Genomic DNA, 14,129 nt, shown 5'->3' with positions numbered 1-14,129 from the left:
CGTCTTCCTGGGAACCGCGCACAGCAATCACCTGGTCTCGAGGGTAGACATGTCAAAGAAGGGTGTGGTCATCTGAGCGGGCACGCTTAAGCAGACGCCCATTCTGAACAATGCAAACCTCACTTGTGCCTCAACGGTACTTTATTTGCGTCATTGCATGATGAAATGCATTAAACAAGAGTTAAATTGATTCATATTGTTAATGACCACAAAAACACTGAACAATGTAACTATCAATAAAATATTCATTCACCAGTGTTAAAGATATTGCTCCTGAAACAATTTTTGGTGTGCGTTAATTTTTGTGACTTTTTCGCTATTACAAGTCAACAATTTTCAAACGTCTTCAAAACTTTATTAATGGTATAAGGAATCATCCTTTTGATTATTATGAGGTGATAAATAAATTTTGGCCGGGGTGTGATCAAATCCAATAAAGCACGAAGGGCTTTATGATAGATTTGATCATGCCCCGATCAAAATCATTGCCTCATAATATTCAGAGAATGATTCCTTGTTACTTATATTTATATAATTATCAGCAGTTGTACGATTAGATATTTGAATATATAAAAAAAAAGCAAACCTGCTTGCGCCCCAACTATACATCATATGAATTTATATTATATGTATTATTATTATATGTACCGTATAGTACAAAATCGATACGTAGTGTTATCACAGGGAAAAACACTGAAAAATATAAATATCAATTGCTTGAATTTAAGATAACAGATTTTCCCATAGTAAGATACTTAAAACAAACACCTCTTCCTGTTTTTTTTGTTTTTGTTTTTTTTTGCATTTCATTGGTTCCTCCTTGATACACTGTTTACGACAATTCAATACTATATAATTAGTTTCTTGCATGAAGCAAGGAAATAAAAAAAAACTGCCGCAGAGTAAAAAATTTTTTTTTATATTTTTGGAATGGGGTCAACGTATAAACACATGTATATTTAAGAAAAATTCCACAATATATAATTGGACGGATACATTTATTTTTTTCTTTTTAAAAGTATCACAGATTGGTCATATCTACATGTAAAGCCACTGGCAGCTTAGACTTCAACAAAAATCTTTTTGACACAACAAAGAAGTAGCATAATGATTAACAAAACTTTTTTTTTGTATTGTTTGTATAAATATCAGAATTTATCTCCCCTTTACACAGCTCTTTTATCAAATAAAATCGGATTTAGTATATTCAATTTTTTTTTTCATGTCTTCTTACATTCAAGTTTAACAATAAAAGAATAAAATAAATGAGTTAACAAAAAAGTTTACCCTAAACACTGATAGTTAACCAAAAAAAAGTCACAGAGTTGGAGGAAATGAGTCTTGTTCTGACAAGTGTTTGTGTCATAATGCTATTGGTGCCTGGTCTTCAGTGGCAGAGATTTCATCAAAGACCTCCCCCATCTTCTTGAATGTGTTATCCATTATGATGTAAGCCTGTGGAAAAAAAAAATTATGATAATGAAAAAATGAAAATAACAAACCGTGAACCATCTAGGAAATCCATAAAACGAAATACAAATTTTGTCTCCGTACAAATCACCATCCACTGATAAAATCAAATCCTGAAACCACTACTTGTTTGTCTTTTGTCCCTACATGATGCTTGAGGTCACCTCCTGGTGAACTTAATTGTGTAGTGACAATTGAAAAACTAGAGGTACTGTGAGCAAGCTCACAATTGATACCCTTGCTAAGATAAAAATCATAATGCGTGTATTTTTCCAATTATTGAAAATATTGAATGAATCAATTGCGCTGTCCATTTTCTATAAATAACAACTGCTCTTTTTTTTTTAAAACTGTTGGTCATAAGCTATATTTGTGTGAAGTAAGAACATTCAATGCTTCTCCATAAGAAAGATAATGACCGGACAGGAATTTTGCACTTTTCTGCCAGTGACCTTGACCTTGCCCAAAATGACCTTGGGTCAAGGTCATGATACACCCTTTGGTCCTAAGCAATATTTGTGTGAATTAATAACTTCCAATGTTTCTCCATAACAAAGATATGGACCGGACACAAATTTTGCACTTTTTCTGCTAGTGACCTTGACCTTGCCCAAATGACCTTGGGTCAAGGTTATGACACACCCTTAGGTGATAAGCAATCTTTGTGTGAAGTAAGAACTTCTAATAACTCTCCATTAGAAAGATATGGACCGGACACGAATTTTGTATTTTTTCTGCCAATGACCTTGACCTTGCCAAAATGACCTTGGGTCAAGGTCATGACACATCCTTAGGTCATAAGCAATCTTTGTGTGAAGTAAGAACTTCCAATGTTTCTCCATAAGAAAGATATGGACCGGACACGATTGCACAGACAGACGGACGGACAGACAAGGTGATTCCTATATACCCCCCAAACTTTGTTTGCAGGGGGTATAATAAGGAGCGGATCAAGGATCTGATTTAAATCAGATTGACAAACCATAGATCTACAATCATTTTTAAATATGTACGCCACATTGATATTGTGATTTCATCGATATTCGAGGGCATTTAATGAAAATCACAGTTTTAAATCTTTATATGTAAATTAATGAATAATGATCCTATCAATAATTGTGTCATAAAAAACTTCTCTTCTATAAATATTTAATTTCGTGGATCAACTTAACAACGTACACCATGAAAATTGGTGTTCAAGAGATATTGGTGAAACCACAGCATCTGTTTTACAATGCCTTACAAAGTCTATCATTTAATATACTCACTGACGCATTTAATACATACGACATAAAATATTTTATGTCAGATTGTCAAAGCCAATTGAAAACCATCTAATAGTATATAAAATAGGAAAATAGGAAAAATGCTTCATGCAAAAAGTACTAGATAATTGACCATAAAGACAATAAGACTTATAACCTAAATCAATCAATCAATCAATCAATAACTAAATCAGGTGGAGGAGCTTACCTGTGCGGTCAGTTTCTGTTTGTAGGCTCTCTCTGGCAGGGACTCTGTTCCCCCTGGGGGTACCGGACTGATGGGTGTGGTTGTCCTCTCCCTCTCCGGGGGGACAGCACTAGGGGGTGGCCCCGGGGTCACTGAGGGACCGCGGCTACTGGCTGGCTTCTTGGCGGGTGGTGTAGACTTTGCCTTGGGGTCAGGTTTGGCCTGTGTAATGAAAATAGAGACATGAAATTCTTTTCAGCAGGATTATTTATTTTGAGACATAGATCACTGTAGGTTTCCATAACAATGACAATCAAAAGTTAATCTATGAAACAAGTGGACAAAATTTTATTGGGATGAGAAATACTACAGATCAATAAAAAATCAAAGTTTTCAGAAATACAAATCCTAGAAAATAAACTTTCACTGCTGACTTGCTTTTAATTGCTGATAGCTCAGTTAAATTGTAAAGTCTTAAAAAGTAAAGGTGAAAGAATTCCACCCAAACTTTCTTACCATCTGTCAGCATCTCAGTTTTACAGACAGACACATGAACATAGTTAATTAAGTGTGCTTTTACAGTTATTGTTTTCCCATTTGGGAAGATGGTGGTGTAGTCAAATCCACACTTTCCAAAAGTTGTTTCCCTTTGCTAGGTCAACCCAAAGGTCACAAGGGAAAAATCACACTTTCTCCTTCTTTATTCAACCAAATATATATATATATTATATATTTGGGCCTTCTGTGATGATATCTTTCTGTCAGAATTTAACTTATTCCTTCATCCTGGGGCAATCAAACTGCACAGTGGAATCAGCGTTTTAGTGTCAAATGACAACCTCAGTGAGAAATCTGTGGGTTTTTCCCAAAAGATGGCAGCCAAGGGACATAACTTTTGTTAAGTGTGGATAGGTCCAAGGAATAATTTTTTATTCAATACAAAATGACAGTTTATTTCATTTGTATGGTATACACAGACTATACACAGTGATTTTTCACAAAACTTAATGATACAATTGTTAGGAGGTATATACACATGTATAGATTTAAGGAGATTTGTAGATGTTGTTGGTTACCTCTCTCGATTTCAAACCCTCCCTTGATTTTACGCTCTGAAATTGATCACATGATCCAGTCACATGATTAAAAAGTAGTCACATGATCAAATTTAATTAAAACTGACATTCAAGGGAATTTACTGGAAGGAAAAAATTATCGCTGGTACTGGTGGTTTCAATTTTTGCTTTGAGATTTATTAGAAGATCATCTTTTAAGATTGTAATTAAAAGTTTGACAAATTAGTTGGATTTCAGGCATGACGATTTACCTCTCTGCGCTTTGCTTGTGAGGCCTGCAACTATCAACAATAGATTACAACGTCATCTTTTTAAATAAATATTTTTCACCATATATAATACATTGGTAGTATTTTGAATAGCAATTAAATTAAATTCACAGGTTCTTTTACTACCACATTTTCTAATGGGGGTCATGAACCCAGAAAAAAATTTAAATCTTTAGAAAAAAAATTCAGAAGACAACTTTCTTTTTTTTTGTATATTGAAGCCCCCCCCCCCCCCCCCCCCCCCCCCCACCAAAAAAGAAAAAGATAGGAAAAATTTAACTCATTAAAATTTAAAATTGTGAATACATTCTAAATCGATAATCTGTAGATAAAAATTAATATTTATATATGCAAATCCAGCTTTTTTTGAAATTGAGAGCTGAGGGGTACAGAAATAGAAATACAAATTCTCAATTTCATTGGCAGAATATATCAATTGGGTGGGTGGATTTGTGATTTGATTTGTAGCAATCGAAACTTAAATTTACAAAGCACGATTAGACAAATACAGATCAACGAATAATGATGCTCAGTGCCCCAGCAGTTATATCAAAGAGATTTTGATGACAGAGTTCGCATTTGATTTTTTCCTCATGTGACATCATTCAATATATATCTAAAGCTGATGCATGGGAGCTAACCAATGAATAATTCATTTCAGTAACCTCAAAAATCACACTAGATCATTAAACCTTTTAGTACCGGTTCATTTTATTTTGGACATGGACTAAGAAATTAAACTCTTATATTCCGAAACGAGAAAAAAACACGGTGGGTAAAATGGTGGGAGGGGTTCAGTTTTGACATTCTGTTTAGAAATACTTTTTTCCTAAAGACTCTTCATTTTTTCCGATATAATTATACTTTAAATTCATAAACTTCAAATTGAGTTAGAGAATTCAGTCCGATGATCAATTGTTTAGTTTTTTTGGTATAATTTAGTTGTAAATTTAAAGTTAAAAAAAAAACAAAGTGAGTTAATGAATGGTGGTGGATATTTTGGAACACAATAAAATATTAAAAAAAAAAAAAATAAATTATCATGTCAACTTATCAAAACGCAAAACACATTTGATTAAATAAAAAAGTTTGAAAGGAATTCAAAAAAAAATTTGTTTTATGAAGAATGCTCCTGTCAAGTCAAAAGTTTAGAGTGATAAAATAGTTATGCTAAACAAATAATTAAATTTTTTTTTACTGATAAATTATCTAATGTAGGCTTTGAAAGTGAATAAATCATGATAAGACACACCGCTTTAAGAGAGAGAGAGAGAGAGAGAGAGAGAGAGAGAGAGAGAGAGAGAGAAATAATGAATATGAATAAATGAATGAAAGAGGGAGAGAGAGAAAATGAAAGAATGAGAGAAAGAGAATGAAGGAATGAGAGAGAGAGAGAGAGAGAGAGAGAGAGAGAGAGAGAGAGTACAGTGTGCTCCTCTTTTTAAATGTGGGTCATGGTTGCCATAAATACATCCAATTTTTTAAAAAACCAAACCGTGACTGATTTATGATGGCCAAAGCTTAATATACACAAGCATTTTTTCGTCGAAGAAGAAGTCAAGTTTATTCATACCGTCAATATAGATTTTCATTTGTAATAATTAAAGGTCTCATGTATACAGTATGTGTCTAAAATTGATAAGTCTAATTTAAAGAGAATGTCAGATCATTTACTTTTAATCATTTAGTTTTAATGCTGAACACTGTCACCATTATTTTATCATTCAATTTAATTCATACAACCAACCAAATTTACGCTCGAATTCTATTGTATTTGAGTTTTACTGCCCCAAGGCCGGGTCCATTTCTGCCCAAACTGATATACACACCTCTTAACCTTTGGCCACTTTGGCATCTTAAAGACAAGTCCACCTTTTATTTAAGTTGACCTGTCTCACTTTTCAACAACGTGTCTAATATGCTTTAATTTTGTAGATTGAAGTTAATTTGATATTGTATTTGAGCTTGATAAAGTTTAATTGCCCTGAGGCCTGGTCAATTTTTGCCCAAACTGATATACACACCTCTTTCCCTTTGGCCGCTTTGGCATCTTTTGGAGGCGGTGCCTTTTTCTCCGCCTGGGACTTGGTACCCTTGTTTTCTGCTTTTGATTTACTTCGAGCATCGCCTAAAAAATAACAATTTTTTTTTCACAAAAACATGTTAAATATTTTATCGACCAATTTCTTGTTTCTTCAAAGTAGAAAAATATTGTTTGTTTATCAGTAATCTATAGAATGAAATTTCAAAAAATTTCTCATTTATTTCTGAAATGAAAAGAATGAAGCTATTTTTTAAAATCAATATATAAATTATATTTAACAATTGAAATCTTTTTTATGCATTTGAAATTACTTTAATATTAATTCAAATAAATTGTTTTTGAGCATCGCAAAATGCTAATGGAACCTAGTTAATTTTAATAGAAATTGATTTAATAAAGCAATGTTATATAATATGGAAATGAAAACTGAAAAATAAACCCATGCATGACACAATGGTAACTGAAACAGAGATATATATGATAATGCATTCATTCCTCCCCGGGCTTCTATAGATCTGCTGTAAAGAATAAACTGTTTACAGATGATAGAGCAGCAGAAATTGGCCGAGGCGCCTCTGTACAGTTATAAAACCAGAAATGTGAAATGAAACCCCCAAAAATTGCCTTATAAGGATTCTGAGTGCTCAACAAATGGCTGACCAGATCTTAAATTCCATATAAGAATACGACTGTCAGCCATTTTGAATGCTGTCAGTTAAATGAGACATGTGCTTAGCAATCTCAGATATTTTGAGAAAAACTCAAGACTTAATTTTCTCAACTTCAGTGTCTGACTCCATTTTCAAGGCACACTTCCTAGTACAATCAAATTTAGGGATTTGAGATGAGTAGGAAAAGGCTGTTGCATTCGACTTGAGACATTTGTGGCCCCATGCACAGATCTTATTATTGCAGATTTAAGATAAGATGATTTTTTGAGCCATAAACAACTGTTTGGTAAGGTAAAAAAAAATCCAACATATTTAGTTTTTAAGAAATTGAACATCTTAATTTAATGTTATATATCAGGCACTGCTTCTAAAAGAAATCAATATAATATGGTCTAGAAATGACCTTGACCATCCAGCCCTTTTATGAAAATTTCACTCATTAATTAAGAGACATATTAACATCTTATTTATTCGATAGAAAAACTATATTCAATTTGCAGAGATTATGTCACCCAGCTTATATTTTTGCCCCATGGGTGTGAGATAATATATGGAAAAACCATGCACATGCACGTACATACATTTTAACCGGGGATAAAGTTACAGCTTTTTAACAGTCAACATCCTAATTAACACTCTCCTTATAGATGTCAGGTTTTCCCGTTTTGAGAAAGAATAATTAAAATCATGTGATATAGGGCAGCACATCCTGTTGCACAATTGCCAACATTTGATTTTTAGCCAGGCTCTGCTGAAAGCAGAGTCCTAGCTGTAGGCAGGCAAATCGCCAATGTTACTATAAATAGCACAACTTCAAAAGTTAAAAAAAAACCAAACAGCGTCAAAGTAAAAGCTTTCGCTTTACCAAAAGTTACACAAAGAGCCACGTCTTGTCAAAAGTGTTGGGATTTTGTTTCTTTTTTTTTTTTTAATTTTAAGAGAATTGTCTATCTTTTTTAGTTTTCTTATTAATAACATGTTCTAAAAACAAGACTATGCATTTTGGACACATACAATGCGCATGAATTTCCATGAACTAATTTGCTGTGCGTTGATGAAATGGGTATTGAATATATAACGCTTGTTTGCAAAATTCAAGGCAGCAACAGTTGAACATTTCTACTAAACAGACATATTTTTGGTCGCTCTCTGATGCCTTGCCAACATTAAAAGCATGAGAGAGAGAGAGAGAGAGAGAGAGAGAGAGAGAGAGAGAGAGAGAGAGATTTTCAGTCTTTACTACACAAAATGCATAAAGACACACCAAAAGAGCCTGGCTTTCAGTACTTCAGTACTTTGATTGAGTTCAGTTAAGGTTCATGCAGGGTCTCTGATTGCTTCACACTTACACCTAACACTTGGATTCAGGTGTCAAAAGGTGTTAGAATACAAGAAAGGTTTCAATCTTGTCTAATGATAGACATCATAACAGCTGATTCAATCATCACTTTTGTAACTCTGAAGTTCAAAATAATTAGCTTTAATTATTACACAAACTGAATTTTGTTTTAGTCACTCCCAACCCCCCTTTTGTATTTTTAAAGGTACAATCACCCTCTGAAAAGGGAGGGAACCCTCTCTACCATTGAAGTCTTGTAAAATCAGATACCTTTTTCCAAATTTAATGGATAGTTCTCAGGGAAATTTTTTTTTCCCAATTTAGAGAGATAGAGTATATGGATAGTAATTTTTGAGATTAATAGAATCATTCATTATTACGTGTGTGGGATAGTGAAATTCCACCGAGGGGACAAGATTCACGGTCTAGGACGAGGCTTTGCCGAGTCCTAGACCCTTAATCTTGGCCCCGAGGTGGAATTTCACTATCCCACACGAGTATATAATGAATGATTATTTTTCTCGCATTATATTACCTTAAAAAAATGATGTTTGACAACTTTCTGTTATGACGTTCAAAAGATTACCTTCGGTTTATCCCTCCGCGTGCTTCAAATAGTGCAAGTCAAAATGAGAGCATACGACAGTTTTTTAAATTAAAAATATGATAAATTGTAATTAATTTAGCAACACAATTACTTAATGGATAATCTCAATGCACCATTTTGCATTTCCCTACAGCAGACAACGTTTGTTTATGTTTTAAAACGGCGTAGTAATACACGGTGTAAGACAGAAAAATCTCACACTGCTGTCTCACACCGGACAAACCGATCTCACACCGGTGATAATGCGAGAAAATGAAATTTCAACCATTACATCATACAAGCATTAGAATACCTGATATAGAATTGATGATCCCAATCTTGTCAATAAAGCATTTATTTAATTGAGCATTGAAATAGGCAAAAACTAAATTTTTTTTTACTCCCACCCCATACCACTTTAAAAAAAAGCCCCAGTAATCAATCTATTCCATATCAACTAATAATTATTATCAAGAATGATGCATGCAGGCAATTAAACCATTATCATTTTATCTAATGTCTCATGATTGAACACCAATATGTTGAAGAATAATTATAAGTCTTCCATTATATCTCTAATTATATACAGCCTTCGAAGAATTAATCAAAGTCTTGATAAAAGAATTTCGGATTCCAATATCTTTTATTCCCTACTTTCTCGTGACCCATGAAATAAAAAAACGGGAAGTGTACAGTATAAAATTATTAATACTATGTTGTGATTCCTCCAAGACATTTTGTATGCGTGGTTCAGCTATGGCATAAATCTCTTTTAATGGACAGGCTGTGACTTTGTATGATAATAAAGATGTAATGATGATTTTCGAATTTGTAGAAGTTAAACTCTTACTTGAATATCCTAACACCTAGAGTCGTATTAATGTTTACAAAATAATATAAATGAATTTCTTTTCGAAATTCAGAACCAATAAATTTATTACGATTACACATATAAATTAACCAAACTCGCATGTTTTCTTTTTCTTTGTGTATAGAATAACTTAAAAATATAATGAACTTCATTCAAATGGGAATTATAACCATACAGAAAATTTCTTTCTTAGAACTGATATTGAATCATATTAAAATGATAATCGTACTGTGAAAAAACTACTTAATAAGCAAGCTGAGAAGAATGTGAAGAGTTTTATGAGAAACGGTCCTGTGAAGGTTTATTGATACACGATAGGTACCAAAAGATGTGTCAACCTTATTATTCCAATAGACAAACTGTATTTGATTTGCAGATTACAAGTACCCAAGTTTATTGCTTTTTCCCATGGGTGTGGAATGATTTATGGAAAGTAATGCATATAAAAAAATTTCTGTTCACTATAAATTTCATTTAAGGTACTTCACACTACTCCAACTCTTATACTTTTTAAGACACTATGTCACAAGATGGCAATTTAAATGTTTTGTTAAACTGTTTTTATCAATCGATTCAGATGTATATCGTCATAGCTCAGTGGTTAAAGTATCAGGCTTGTGAACAGCAGGTCATGAGTTAGAATCCACCTGGGGCTTTTGTTTATGTTTACTAAATGAAATTTTTGAAATATCATTTCTTTTTTCAAGGTGTAGTGAGGCACCTTAACACCAACACTTTTCAAAGAATTGTTAAAATGTAAGCCCTTGACTAATTTTGAAAAGACTTGAGTTGATTAGCTAAGAATTTCTCTAGCATTTTGACATGATGTTTAAATGTATAAAACAAGACACTACTCTTCCGATTTCTCAGTATAAAGGCCAAAAATTTGAGTCTATTATTTTAATATAGTAGTATAGATATAAATATCCAATGATCTTTGTAATATCAGTATTACAGATAATGAATAAAATATGTATTTCCAAGAAACAGATTAATGAAGTCTTCCAATTCCATACAGTGCAAAGTCAAAACAGCGCACACCTATTGTACATGTACTGTTACAGCTGCATTATCAATTAATTAAGGTCAGGCAAAAAGGAAATATGATGACGATCGAAAATTACATTCAATGAGTTTAACATAGAGTTCAAGATCATTATCACTGTTGAATAGATTAAATTGACTTATTAAAGTACCAACGTCTAGCGAGTTAAACAAAAGAAGTCCCTCAAATGACAGAAAGCTATTATAATTAATGTTTGTATTGCTTAAAAATAAATTTCTAAAAAGAATGATATTAATCCAATCTGGGAATGTTATTTTGCACCACATGAACGTTTGAGAAATCATTTGCTGTTGAAAATTTGTCATTTGATGTAAAATAAAAAAAAAAAACGAACAAAATACTTTTGAAAGTTGAAATTAAAAAAAAAAATTTGAATCTTGAAAACTGTGAACTTGAATAGAATACTTAAATTTAATAACATGGAACTAATATAAAACATGTACACATAATATAATACCCAATTTTTCTTCAATGTATTTTGTTAAGGATTTTAACCATTTAATATTGAACGAAATTTACAAATTTGGTAAAAGAAAACCTGAAACAAACTTGAATTTAAACTTAAACATGAACTTGTGATAGTTTGTACCGAATTATTGCCCAAATTTAAACATTTTTTTTATTGGTAGCAAAGGACACCACCCCTGAAGAAAGGAATTAAAAAAAAACCCCAAACAAAACATTAGCTTAAAACAAACTTGAATTTTAACTTATACATGAACTTTATATAGTACCTTGCCCAAATCTGGACACTCTTCTATTGGTAGCAAAGGGCACCACCATTGAAGAAAGAAATTAAAAAATCTCAAAACAAACTTGAAACAGACTTGAATTTTAACTTGAACATAAACTTGTGATAGTACCCAATCCTTGCCCAAACTTGGACACTCTTCTACTGGTAGCAAAGGACACCACCATTGAAGCTAGTCTCCACTGATTCTGGGTACCAAACTTTTTCCGGGATGAGAGATGGGAATCTGTTTCATTGGCAAATTTTACAAATAATGAAAATTTAACTAATTCTAAAATTCAGGTACTTCTGAATCAATTGTATTATGACCCAATTCTTGATGTCCCACTTAAATATACCTTATGAGAGACTAAAATGGCTATTTATAAGAAAACTGAATTTTACTTAATTGTTATGATCAAATTCATAATCATGAGAAACTTTAAAAACATATTTTGCTGAATAAATTATAATTTAAGGTTTGGTTTAAAATTTCATGCTAAAATTTGTTGAAAAATCTTGCTTTGTCAACTACTGACAGATTTTCATAATAAGCTCTTTCAATTAAAGGAGTCCAAAACTTTTTGTAGTCAAGGAAACTCTTATATCTTTCTATTTCAAACTTTTATTTTTGCTTAAATCCTTATTTAGAGCTCTTCTTCTGAAGGAGTTATATATAGTTTAAAAATGGCCATTACCACTCAACCCTCTTAACCATTCCAAACACTGATAAATTGGAAAAAAAAAATATGAAAAATTCCCACTGTCACTTCCAGTGAGCCTCTAGAACTAGTATTGGATTAACTTTTCAGGAAATAACTCTTTGGAATCTTTCAAATAAAATGTTCCTGATAATTAAACCAAGTAACCTTGACTCTTGGTCATATATCAACAATTCCATTGACAGTCTTGGAGGTCAACTAATATATAAGATACGAACTCTGCAAGTCTCTTAATAGACTGCTTGAGGCACCGAGATGAATTCTAAATACGGAACCGATGCCAGTGTAAAAAAAAAAAAAAACCCAAAAAACCACTGACTGAACTTTTTACCTTGTCACTGGGTGAATTATTGGTGACGTGAAAGCTAAGACATTATCATGGTAATGACCCAATAAGTTTGACATTGTGATAATTTAAACATAAGAAATTTTTTTTGTGTTCCATTTATATCTGACACACCTACTTTTTTTTTTTTTTTTTTTTTTATAAAAGATTTGACTAATTACAGGAAGAGGTATTTTTCATCTTTTCTTTCGAGATTTGACTAATTACATGAAGATGTATTTTTTATCCTTAATAGAGAATGTATAATAATTATACCAGTGTCATTACTGTCATATATTACAAGTAATAATTTTATACCACCAAATATTGAACCCAGGTTCAAAATATTATCAGGTGTTCAATATCAGTATTTCATATATAGTAATATTAAAGGTGTTGCCCATGGGCCACATGATTCACCTGAGCAACAAAAGCCATAAAAAAGTCAGCTTAATGGAGTCATATACAAAATATCAGGACAATGCATAGAATAGATCAAGTATTAATAAAGATTTTTCAAATTTTTCTCCTGATATTCTTTGGTTTATCATTGAGCCTGTGTATTGTAACAGGATGATTAATTGAAGTCATATCGCATATTGAGCTAAACTACCAACTGTTTATAGATGGGCTATAAACCTATATCAAAATGGCTGAACCCCTTATGGACCCAAGGATTGTCCAAGGACCAAAGTCTTATTAAAACACCAATTTTGAAGAATAAACAATTAGTCAAAATCCCTGCATATAAGCAATAATGTAGATTTTTGTGAATTTTTACCAGGGAAAAATGAAAATATGTGAATAAGATTATCTCGAATATTTTCCATTGCATCTGTTTTAATTGCACTTCTTTCACGTGTATTTGTATCAATGTTATTAAAAACTGTCTAAATGTGCAGCAAAAATATCATTAGACAGATTATTAACATGTACATGTATATGTCATTATAAGTAAACTCATTTACACTATATATAGACAGACTTAATAAATTAAATACATGTATATGACATTGTGTACTACTTAGCAGTATTGAACTCATTTACACGGTCATGTTCTTGTAAAAGGCAATTCTCATTTTAATCCCCATTTAACAATAAAATTTATATTGTCCAATCCAACCAATAACAGTGATAATACTGGCATTTTGCAGGTGCAAAATGCCTTACTACATGAAAGGGTTAATAGCACAAGTATTTAGGAACTATAGTTCTCTAAGAAGCACTACGTTGCTACAGTAGATACACGGGAGAAAAACTATTCATGCAGAAAAGAGATTATAAATACAATTACATATTTTAGCTCCCACAGAAAAGGGTCGGGAAATGTAAGATTATAATATTATATCTATTGACTATATCAAGATAGGCTTCCAACTTCCTTTATCAGAAGAAAGACAACAAAAGACTGACACATGCATGTTGGGGTATTTTAATAGCATGGTTTTGAGAAAAGAATCATTGATTTAGGAAAGAAAAAGACAATTCAAAATGCACCAACAAATAGC

At 32.2% G+C, this 14,129-nt stretch overlaps 1 protein-coding gene across 7 annotated transcripts in view; it reads right to left on the bottom strand.

Annotated features, from left to right (window-relative positions):
- Nucleotides 1-898: 898 nt before the first annotated feature.
- LOC128171756 (MYCBP-associated protein-like) overlaps nt 899-14,129 on the bottom strand; it is a 43,839-nt gene continuing 30,608 nt past the window's right edge. For 4 of the 7 annotated variants that reach the window (XM_052837528.1, XM_052837524.1, XM_052837521.1 and 1 more), the window contains 5 exons: nt 6,292-6,395; nt 4,250-4,279; nt 3,999-4,034; nt 2,944-3,144; nt 899-1,455 (listed from right to left, as the gene is read on the bottom strand). In XM_052837528.1, the coding sequence (XP_052693488.1) occupies nt 1,363-1,455; nt 2,944-3,144; nt 3,999-4,034; nt 4,250-4,279; nt 6,292-6,395 (464 nt within the window). In that variant the 3' untranslated portion in view covers nt 899-1,362. The remainder of the gene's footprint in view (nt 1,456-2,943; nt 3,145-3,998; nt 4,035-4,249; nt 4,280-6,291; nt 6,396-14,129) is intronic. The other 3 variants (XM_052837522.1, XM_052837526.1, XM_052837527.1) reach the window with 1 other exon arrangement.

Source organism: Crassostrea angulata, chromosome 2, assembly GCF_025612915.1.
Source record: "Crassostrea angulata isolate pt1a10 chromosome 2, ASM2561291v2, whole genome shotgun sequence".
Taxonomy (NCBI): domain Eukaryota; kingdom Metazoa; phylum Mollusca; class Bivalvia; order Ostreida; family Ostreidae; genus Magallana; species Magallana angulata.
Note: the sequence above shows the minus strand (reverse complement) of the source record. Positions and strands in the feature narration are given on the sequence as shown.